The 10,898-nt window shown below is 31.9% G+C and overlaps 3 protein-coding genes across 5 annotated transcripts in view; 1 reads left to right on the forward strand and 2 right to left on the reverse strand.

Moving 5' to 3' along the window:
- Window positions 1–459, reverse strand: part of LOC105115157 (ethylene-responsive transcription factor ERF015-like) — a 784-nt gene extending 325 nt beyond the window's left edge. Inside the window, exons 1-2 of the mRNA XM_011011966.1 lie at window positions 421–459; window positions 37–298 (exon numbers count right to left, since the gene is read on the reverse strand). Of these exons, the coding sequence (XP_011010268.1) occupies window positions 37–298; window positions 421–459 (301 nt within the window). The remainder of the gene's footprint in view (window positions 1–36; window positions 299–420) is intronic.
- Window positions 1–2,385, reverse strand: part of LOC105115147 (30S ribosomal protein S17, chloroplastic-like) — a 2,933-nt gene extending 548 nt beyond the window's left edge. Inside the window, exons 1-3 of one of the 2 annotated variants that reach the window (XR_840279.1) lie at window positions 2,094–2,385; window positions 1,747–1,908; window positions 6–530 (exon numbers count right to left, since the gene is read on the reverse strand). Coding sequence is in view for 1 of the 2 variants with exons in the window: in XM_011011954.1 (XP_011010256.1) it covers window positions 1,753–1,908; window positions 2,094–2,255 (318 nt within the window). In the remaining variant the exon portion in view is untranslated. Of the gene's footprint in view, window positions 1–5; window positions 531–572; window positions 905–1,746; window positions 1,909–2,093 lie in introns of those variants that run through there. The other variant, XM_011011954.1, reaches the window with a different exon arrangement.
- Window positions 2,386–6,653: 4,268 nt separating this feature from the next.
- LOC105115148 (chloroplast envelope membrane protein-like) overlaps window positions 6,654–10,898 on the forward strand; it is a 5,063-nt gene continuing 818 nt past the window's right edge. The window contains exons 1-6 of one of the 2 annotated variants that reach the window (XM_011011956.1): window positions 6,654–7,680; window positions 8,344–8,429; window positions 8,605–8,757; window positions 9,149–9,263; window positions 9,755–9,852; window positions 10,217–10,352. In XM_011011956.1, coding sequence (XP_011010258.1) covers window positions 7,027–7,680; window positions 8,344–8,429; window positions 8,605–8,757; window positions 9,149–9,263; window positions 9,755–9,852; window positions 10,217–10,352 — 1,242 coding nt within the window. In that variant the 5' untranslated portion in view covers window positions 6,654–7,026. Of the gene's footprint in view, window positions 7,681–8,343; window positions 8,430–8,604; window positions 8,779–9,148; window positions 9,264–9,754; window positions 9,853–10,216; window positions 10,353–10,898 lie in introns of both variants that reach the window. The other variant, XM_011011955.1, reaches the window with a different exon arrangement.

Here is a 10,898-nt window from a genome sequence, read left to right on the forward strand (position 1 = left end):
GCCGCCTTCTTTCAGCAGGAAAATTGAATTGCCCACATTCACCACGAATACAATACTGGATAGCATCACATGCTCGAGCTGCTTTCTCGGGGGCATCATAAGACCCCAGCCATATCCTTTGTCCAGTCTTCGGAACCCTTATTTCAGAAACCCATTTGCCCCATGTCCTCATTCTGACACCCCTGTAAATTCCTGAATTTCTCCCTCGAGGAAATTTCTTAGGAGGAGCAGAGGACTGACAGGGATCCATGAGGAGGAGGTGTTCAACAATTGAATGTTTAAGGGTAAATGCAGGTAACTGCAAATCATGCAACTTAGATGTGAACAAGATAAGTGATGCAGCTCAAGCCTAGGGGAGCAGGTGGGGCTAACATGATAATGGCACGCGATGTTACAAAATGCATGTGGCAGTGGAGATACTGTCACGTTGTCAGCTTGCCATAGACTTGGAGTTTCCATTTGCAAAGAACAGCAATTGGCAAGACACAAATGTAATGCATTTGTCACGTGGACATTCTTAAATAAACAACCTGAACCTTCCCATTAAGGAAAAAAAACAGACAACTTTCTATGAGTAAAGATTATCATTCATTAGACAGAATATCAAGCTCACCAATATGGAATTTCTGTTAATTAAAGAAGATATGATTTACCAAAAAAACCAAGATGAAACAAAATACAAAACAGGACATAAATGCCTCCTCTTGTTATGTTTCAGTAACCATAAGGGTTCATCTGTCTATAACGCATCCAGAATTCAAAATTCAAACACAGACAGAAAACTTAATTTCAGCTATCAGCCTTCATTCTAAGCAATTGTTGGAGTTTCTTATCCCAATCCAAGACTTCTCAGTCTTTCAGATGCCTTGAGTAAACTGTCACAATGTCTATATCAAACTATCACCTGTCATAGAGAAAAGGCAACATCAAGCTTACACCTGGTGAACCAGGATAACTCCATTTTGGTTAATATTAATTTTCCTTTATGTGCTCCCACAGTTCCAGCACTATGCTAACATAAAACTGTTCAAAATTATATTCCGGTACTTACAAGTCTCGAAACATGTTTACATGGCACAGTGTAACTCTGAGTTCCAACAATCACTACCCAGGAAGTTATTTAAGAGAGTATTAAAGACTAGAGTAGAAGTTACATGTCTTCTCCATACTAAACTAGCATCTAGCAAAACACAACACTACCAAAGACACGTTGTCATTCTCTTCTGTACCCTTATCATGTTTCTGAAGTCTGAAACCACTTTATTTTTCTTGAGAGGAGGGGGGGGACACCCCAATCTGCTCTCGCTTGCCACTACTAACCAGCCATACTAGTCAATAAGAGTCAGACTGACAGCATCTCAATCGCAACACAAAGTTGTTAGCTCACTAATCATTCCTTCACAATTTTTGTTTTCAAAAGCCATCCCATAATCTATGAGAATTTGAATAAAAACAGCATTGATCAGAGAAGTATATCCACCACGATTAGAATCACAATAATGCTAGCAGAACAAAATGTTAAGCCCCAGTCAGCAACCTATGATCGAAGTCTTAAACATGCAGGAATTCTCACAATACGATGAAGATCCAACTTAATTCAAGAACATGAAACTTTTGACCTTGTAGGTTAAGTACAAAGTTAAATGTACATAACATGACATATACGATACTCCTCGCTCAGTCCACTTCACCTTTTGTTTGTACAGAAACACAATACAGAATGAAGATTGAATTGTTCACACAAACCTTTCCTTAGGAGGTCGAAGAAGTTGGTGCTTCCGCCCCTTTAGTTTTCGAAGCAGCATTATCTGCTGCTGATGGTGGCACATATATCCTTGCTTTCTTGAGAATTTCAGCAACAACCCAATTTTTCCGTTTGCTTAACGGCCTCGAAGGATCCAATCTAACCTGAAAGCCCACCCAATTCCACAGATTCGAAAACTTTAAAAAATTTCTCTGTTTTTTTTTTCATGTCGTTGAATTTATTTTCTTTACTTGTTTGAGTAATCAATCAGTTACTCATCATCATAATAATAATAAGAAGATGAAGAAGGAAAAAAGAAGAGCAAGAAGGAGAGGTAGAGGGTACTGACTCGATCGCCGATATTGCAGAGGTTGTTTTCGTCGTGAGCCATGAACTTGGAGGTCCGCTTGACGTATCGATTGTAGAGTTTGTGGTGGAACAGCCTGTCCACCGCCACCACCACTGACTTCTGCATCTTGTTCGACACCACCATCCCCACCACAGACTTCATCCTCTCCCTCTCTCTCCAAGCAAATCCTTAAACCCTATTTTCTCTTTTTACTTCTGAACTTCAGACACCAACGACGTACCGTTTCCTAAATGAAACCTTCGCCCTTACCTGTCCCTTTGTTTTTTTTAAGAAAACTTAATTTATTCTTACATGATCGCACTACAGTTAAATTAATTAATTTTTTAATATAATGAAAGAAGTTCAAGCCCTCTTGAGAGCATAGTTATTAATGGTATAGTTACATCATCTTAATTTTTTTCAGGTATTTTTTATATTAAAATATATCACAATAATATTAAAATATATCACAATAATATTTTTTTTATTTTTAAAAAAATTAATTTTAAGATTAACACATTAAATGATCTAAAATATATAAAAAAATTTAAATATTTTAGAAATACAGTACAAATGTTCTCTAAATCTGACTTGATGAATCATTTTTAAAACTTATTAATATGATTTTTTTTCTAAGTTATATTTAAAATTAAATTATATAAAAATTATATTAATATGATTTAGTCAATTTATTTGATTTAAAAATAATTTGATCGATCAGTAAAATATTATGAGGATAAGATTGATAAAAAAAAATCTTTCAGACTCAATTTATTGTTTAGCTCGAGTTTAAAATTAAATCATGTAAAAATTATCTTAGCAAAATTCAATTGACTTGATCGTCAAAAAGCAACTCGATTGACCCATAAAAAAAATTTGAGAATGAAATTGAGAAAAGAAAACGAAATTTATAGGAAAAAAACTTACCAACTCATCTTCTTATCTATTCCATGTTTAAAATTAAACTTTGTACAAGTTGGCTTGTGAGTCTCAATTAATTTGATCAGTCCAAAAATAATTAAGATAACTAGAAATAAGGAAAAAATTGGAAGAAAAAAATAAATGAAAAGAAAAAAAAAACACCTTCTTTGTGTTCCAATTAATAGAACTCTATAGGGCATGGTCATTTAAGTGTAACAGTAAACATAAATTACTGTAAATTACTATAATATAATTACTATTTTTATTTTAGTGTAAAGAATATAGATTTTTTGTTGTGGGGTAATTTAATCTTTTCTAATGGTTCATTGACCATTAAAAGATTATTCAGAGATATATAATTTTTTTTTGAATTTTTACACAATAAAATTACATTTTTATTTTTAAAGTCAACAAAACATAGAACTATTAATCAAAGGTTTTTTCATCTTTTCACAATCTTTGAAATGTTAAAAATATTTCTTTATCCTCAAGGTCAAAAAAAATTAGAGTTGTTGCACAAGAGGTTTTTTGTTCTTAGGCTATAGTTAAAATATATATTTGCCATTAAAATAGATATAAAAAAAGTTATCCATTTAAGGGTGTTTTTGTCATTTTATATAGGTTTATTTGTAATTTTCCTGGTTATAAGAGGTGTTTTAGTCATTTTATGTTGAGTTTTAAATTTTTTCTTCTAAAAAGTTGTTGCATATACTCATTATGCACCAACATGTTAGTGACATTCATAATCTTTAGACGATGCATGTGACGCCACCCGATAAATAAACCTAGTTTTTCATCATGTTCTTGGAAGCGCCACTAGATCCTATTCTTTATGGTGTGATGCTTGATAGAGGATGAGGGGTGATTTGTCACCTGTAAATGTTTTTCTTTCTTGCTTACTTTCTCTCTTTTCCATGAAAAATGCATGTTTGTCCTCTTTTCCTTTCATTTTTGAATTTTAGTCCTTATGTTTTTATTGATTATTTTCATCCTTGGCCTTTTTAGAAAAAAAAAATTATATATTTTTCAATTTAGCCCTTAAATTATAATTTATCATATATTATTTTTTTCAATCCACTCCTTATTCTTTTGATTTTTGATTTTTTTCTTTAGCTTTTTTGTTAAAGTTTTATTGGTTTTCAAGCTCGTCATTCAATCAAAGTTTATTTTTTTTATTTTTCCAACTTAGCCCTTGTTATTTTTATTTCATTTTTTCTTTTTTCAATTTTGTTTTTCAAATTAACCCTCCAATTTAATTCTTTTATGCCCTTTAATTTATTTTTTATTTTAATTTCCACCTTAATTCTTTTAATTACAATTTTTTATGTGATTTTTTTTTTCAATTTCATCTTTCGCTGTCTAATTAGTTCGGGATAAAGCTTCATAATTTTTCCATTTGTATGACATGGGTTGTGATTTAGGATGGTTGACTCGGGTCTTTTATCCTTTTTAGTTGAATTTTTTTTAAAAAAATTATCTTTCAATGTTAAGTTGATTGAGAATTAGGTTTATAATTTGTTTTGATTTGTTTTCTAAAAGGTTATCTTGATCTCATAATCTAGATCACGAGTTTAATCAATTGACTCAAGTGGATTTCTCTATTTTCTTAATTTTTTTTAGTTTTATTTTTTAATGTTGGATTGATTAATAATTGAGTTTCATAATTTTTTATATTTGCTTTTAATAGGATTATCCTAGTCTCATTATTCAAGTTTAACAAGTTAACTCAAGTTTAATAAACTTATTTTTTTTAATTGATTTTTTTTTAATTTCATCTTTCAATATTGAGTTAATTGAGAATTAGATTTAATAATTTTTTTTGATTTGCTTTTTGCAGGGTTATCAAAATCTTATGACCCAAGTAATAGATTTAACAGGTTAACTTGAGTTGATTTGCATCGATCCAATATGTTATCATTTTAATATTTTAAAAATTATCATCTTGATTTTTTTCTGCTAAAAAACACATTAACAACACCTGAATATTTTTTATATACTAAAAATTTCTAATCGGACTGCAACGTAATGCAGACAATAGTTTAGAATGTCCTGAACAATAACTTAGTGCTAAAATATAAAAAGATTTTCTTTTATATAAACTATTAAAACGAAAGCAAAAAATAAAAATAATTTACTATGATTTAATGCTAAAATGGTGATTTAAGAAGAAAAATGATTTCTCATTATCTGGATCGCAAGTTTTGTGGTTAATCATGTTGGCTCGAGTCATTTATATGTTCTTTTCTAGTTAATATTTTTTTCCCAACCTTACCATTCAAAATTAGATTGATTGAGAATTGAGATTCATAATTATTTTTCGATCTAATTTTTATGGGATTATCAAGGTCTCATGACTTAGGTCATAAGTTTACTATTTGTCAGGTTAACTTGAGTTTTTTTAAAATTAATTTTATCTTTCAATAGTGGTTTGATTGAGAATTGGATTTTATAATTTTTTTTATAATTTTTTTCTATAAAATTATCTTGGTTTTTTAATTTGAGTTTAGTAGGTAAACCTTAATTGACTCATGTCATTTTTTTTTCTATTTGTTTTTCAATTTAATTCTTTAACATTGAGTTGATTGAGAGTTGGACTTCATAATTTTTTTATTTGCTTTATACGAGGATTATTATGATTTTATGACCAGGATCGTGAGTTAGGATGATTGACTCGGATTTTTTATTCTTTTTTAACTTTTTTTTTAATTTCATTATTTAATATTAAGTTGATTAAGAATTAGGTTTCATAGTTTCATAGTTTGTTATGATTTATGTTTTATAAGATCATCCTGGTCTCATGACCTAGGACATGAGTTTGGTCAGTTGACTTGGGTGAGTTTTTATGTGCTTTTTTTAATTATTTTTTTATTTTAACATTTAATATTGGATTGATTGAGAATTGAGTTTCATAATTTGTTTTAATTTACTTTGTATGAAACTATCTCGGTTTCATAACCCAAGTTTGATAAATTAACCCGAGTTGACTTAACTCATTTTCTTAATTGAATTTTATTTTTAATTTTATCTTTTAATATTGGTTGATTGAAAATTAAGTTTAATTTTTTTATTTGTTTTTTACAGGATTATCAAGGTCATGACATAGATAATGTATTTGATAACTTAACTCAAATCAATTAAAGCTGATTCAATATATTATCATTTTAATATTTAAAAAATTATCATCTTGATTTTTTCTGCTAAAAAATACATTAAAAATATCTAGATATTTTTTTACGTACAAATAATCTGATCTGACCAACAATGTAGTGTAGTAATGGTCTAAAATGTCCTAAACAATAACTTAGTGTTAAAATATATATATATATATATATATATATATATAAATTTCTTTTGTATAAACTATTAAAATGAAAAAAAAGAATTACTATGATTTGATGCTAAAATGTTGATTTGAGGGGGAAAATTGATTTCTTGGATGGAAATAGTTAATTAGCACATGCAAATAAGGTGATTTAATGTTGTTTTACTTTTTGGATAAAATGATAGAATCAAAAGATTAAAGACTCAGCCTCCTAATTCCTTGGAGGCTAAATTGAGTTTTTTCCTCATATATTTCACAAGAAGAGTAATATCGTAATTTAATATAAAGAATTTCTTTATCTTATCCAAAAAAATAAAAAACATTTATTTTATTTTTAATTATCCAGTAGTGAGAGGGAGAACCCAAAGACCGCTATCTTCTTTCCTTTTGCTCTTCCCTCTTTAGCTGTTTAGCTTAGCTTCATCACAATTACGAAAAACGCTTTCTTTTGTTGTAAAGTTCTTCTTGATTCTTCTTTTTCGTTGTTTTTTAGCTCTTCAGCTCAGGATATGAGTTTCTGAATTTTGTTTTTTTAAAAGCCAATTTAGTAGTCAAGATATTGAATTTTTTAAGAGAATGCCTATGTTTTTCGTTTGATAAGAAGAGGTTTGATTGTTTCATGATTACAGCGATTTGGAGCAGTGGTTTCTTGTCTTTGGTTTGAAAAGGCTAAAAAATGTTGCTTTCTTGATGACCACTTCAATTGTGTTATGCAACAACCTAAGCTTTAACACTAACCATTACCAAACCCCACTTAGGAACAGGAATTTATTTGCCAAATCATCCAGTTTCTCACTCCAATTGAGTAATAGGCGGAGATTTTGTGGGGTTTTTCCAAAAGCAAAGAAGAATGGGAAAAATCATTCTAAAAAAAAGAGAAGTTGGTGGCGGAGGTTCTTTTTTGATGAAGATGGAAACTGGTTTGGATTAAAGGATGAAGATTTGCTTGATGCTGAGGCTGATTTTTCTGAGAATTCAATTGATGAGGAGTTGTCCGAGGAAGAGAAGTTTGAGGCTTGGAAGAGGAGAGCTGAGGCAATTGTGGAGCTGAGAGAAGCACAAGAAGATATGTTGAATGAGGATAGTAGGAGGTGGGAGGATTGGATTGTGGATTACGGTGATAATGGTCGTGATGATGCTAGTAATGGTTCTTGGTGGAGTCAAGAGTTTGATGGAAATGGTGGAATTGGAAATGGGGACTCAGTAGAGGATGCGCGGTCGGATCCTACTGACCTTGTACCTGAAAAAGGATTTGTTGAGTCTGTTAGAGATTTGGTTCTTGGCAGGGAAGAGGAGGATTTGCTTTATGAAGACCGTGTGTTCCGGTATGCCTCATTGAATTCGGTAAGTGAATTTCATTTCAATGCACTTTGTTTCAGACTGAAGTAATCCCTGCCTTATGCCATTCTTTCCTATGTTGATCTGGTTGTTTATGGGGTATCCATTGAATTCATAACTTGGTCATATGTCTCTGTGCCAATTGAGATTGTGCTCTATTCTATGTGCCTATCGAAAAATGTGGCGCTAATTTTATGAAATCGGTGATCTTTAGTTAATCAATCAAGCTATCTTCCAACCACTTAGCTTTAGCTTTGCAGCACGTAAACTGTAGTGATGCAAAATAATGGACATCCACGTGAAGAGGGATGTGCAATCCTATTTCCATTTTGCACATCAATATATAAGAGGATAAAAGTATCTATACTTTTGGGGTTAAGTTAGATGTAAAGAAGAATTAGACAGAGTATCACTGACTTTTGATGGATTTTAAATAGTATATGATCAAAGTGTTTGGTTATTGAAACAGTTCACAATGGACATTTTACATTTCTGTAAGCTTTGATCTTTGTTGAACTCGATTACTTCATGCTGAGTTACATAAGATATTGTAAATATATGTTTTGTTTATGCTCCCATTATTTTAAAAATCTGCTTATTCAAGCTGGCATGCTTGTACTCAATACACAGCTTGACACCATATCCATATCCATATTCATCTCGTTGCAGGCTAAGTTTTTGGCAGTATTGATAATCATACCCTGGGCCTTGGACTTTGCAGTTCATGATTATGTTCTCATGCCCTTCTTAGACAGGTAATAATTAGGACAAAATGGTTGCTTAAGCGATTTCTCCTAATCTTAATAAGAAGAAATACTTGATATTTACAAGTTGCTTTCTTCTCTACCTGAAAAGTTTTAAAGTACTAGTGCTTATGCTGCACTTAAAGCTGACTTTCTGATTAAGTAACTCAGTCTATGTCACGAACAGATATGTCAAGACTGTACCACTTGCAGCGCAGATGCTTGATGTGAGAAAAAGTCAAAAACTTGAGATGATCAAGGAACTAAAAGTCGAGAAAGCAAGATTGCTGCTTGAGGTAGAGATTGGTAAATCTCCACCTCTTTCTGATGAGGAGGAATGGTGGGAACTACGGCATAAAGCGTAGGGATAACATTTTTTTTGCTTGCTTTGCTAGCTCATGTTTACTACCTATTTGATTCCTCTGTGAATTTTCTCAGAACGCTTCTCATGAGTAGAAGTTTCATTTAGATGGTGTTCTTTAACATTAAATATTAGGGTTATTTTCTTCATAACATTAAACAACTTTGAACAGACCCCCTCACTCCCTGGGAAAAAAAAAGTGTCCATCAAATTGTAGTCAATTTCTGATTGAAAACTACAATATGGCATGTTATACTGGATTTGTTTCCCTATAAATGCAATACTAAGGAAAGTTTTCCATACTCTTTGCTGATGAAAGTAAATATAGTGAATTCTATGCTTTTCAACTTCTGGTTTGTTGCTCAAACAGGTTAGAGCTGCGGGATGATTGGAGGTTAGAAAACCGTAGATCATTTGCCAACATATGGTCAGACATGGTATTTGGGATCTCAATCTTCATTCTTTTGTACTTCAATCAGAGTAAAGTGAGTCATCAGTCGTTCTCTTTGCACAATGCCTTTTATGTATAGAATTGATATATTTTGCATCATTGTAAAAACCTTGATCATTGTCATTGTAATAGCCATCATCTATCAAGCAAAAACTGTGGTATTGTATAAGCAACAATAAGTAGCATGCAGCTTATTTATGGTAAAAGTTGCGGATTTTCATGTTTATATCAATTTTCACCTAGTCTATATTCATTGCTGCGAGAAATTGTTTAGCTTTTTTCAAGAAAACATGGAACCACTCTTGCTTTGCTTGTCTACGAGCATTATTCACTTTTGAAGTTCTTTGCTCTTCTACATTGTTATAGAACATCCCAGGAGTTGTTGCAGAAATACCTGGTGAATAGTTTTCACCTTTTTGCATTTGTTCTGGTTAAATTGCATTTGGAAATGATTCATTCTATCATACCCTTGCATCATGTTTTTATAATTTTCTTTTCTTTTTCTTCTATTTATCCATATTGCAGGTAGCTTTGCTGAAATTTACAGGTTATAAAATACTGAACAATGTTACAGATATTGGGAAGGCATTTCTAATCATACTTATCACAGATATTTTTTTGGGGTAATATTTTTTGCTCTGTACTAAAATACAATCGTTAGTGTATGTTTTCCACTGGTATTTTATTTTGTATGCTAGTTCAGAAGTTGGCTTTGAACAAATTCTGCAAGTGATACCAAATGTAGAATAGCTTGGTGTCAGTCACCGCAGTGAATGTGGAATCTGTAATTGGCTTTGAATGAATTCGTGCAAGTAATAACAATCTTTCAGTTGGTGAAGATGTTGAGATTCCGTATATAAACTCTTTGGCACCATATTGTTTCTTGCAGGGTTTTTCTTAAAAAAATGCTCATTATTCTTCTAAGAATTTCACTTTCACTCTTGTTTGCATAATGAACATTATCCTTTATGAAATTGAATACTGTAGGTATCACTCCGAATCTGGTTGGCAGACCTTGCTGGATGTAATTGTTGAGCACTATGGACTTGAAGTTGACCAATCTGCTATCACCATTTTCATCTGCCTCGTTCCTGTTGTCATTGATGCATGTGTGAAGCTTTGGGTATGTTATTTTGACTCAAATAAGTGTTTAGTCGAACAAAATCCAATAAAAACCTTTATTTAGAAAAGCCTGTCTGTGGTTAAACTGGAAGTGATTACCTTTATTGAAGGTAAAAGGTAATCAGTTCCTTTCCAAACATCATTAATTTCCACACAGGAATGTGAGCGAATGAAGTGATTATACTTTACTTGAAATGAAGAGGGTGGGGGTGGAGCTCCACCCCCACCCCAAGCTGCTACGCCCCTCCCTGTGCTTAGCTATGAATTTGGAAGACAAAAACGTGGGGAAAAGTGTCGTATATGGAAAGAAAAGCAAATTTCCATTGGATGATCCTGTGTTCATGGTGGTAAACTGGAGAGATAGCCGAAGTCAGCCATTTTAAGATTCAAACGAGATAGATTTTATGCACCTCTTTTAGCTATTTGACAACTTGGCCATTTATCTATTCTCATTGAACGGTAGGAAAGTTAGTCTTGCAGTGCCCATAGCTTGTTCACAACTTTATTCTGAGTAACATGATGATAATGTCCTTATGGACACACTCTT

Source organism: Populus euphratica, unplaced genomic scaffold, assembly GCF_000495115.2.
Source record: "Populus euphratica unplaced genomic scaffold, PopEup_1.0 scaffold1038.1, whole genome shotgun sequence".
NCBI classification, from domain to species: domain Eukaryota; kingdom Viridiplantae; phylum Streptophyta; class Magnoliopsida; order Malpighiales; family Salicaceae; genus Populus; species Populus euphratica.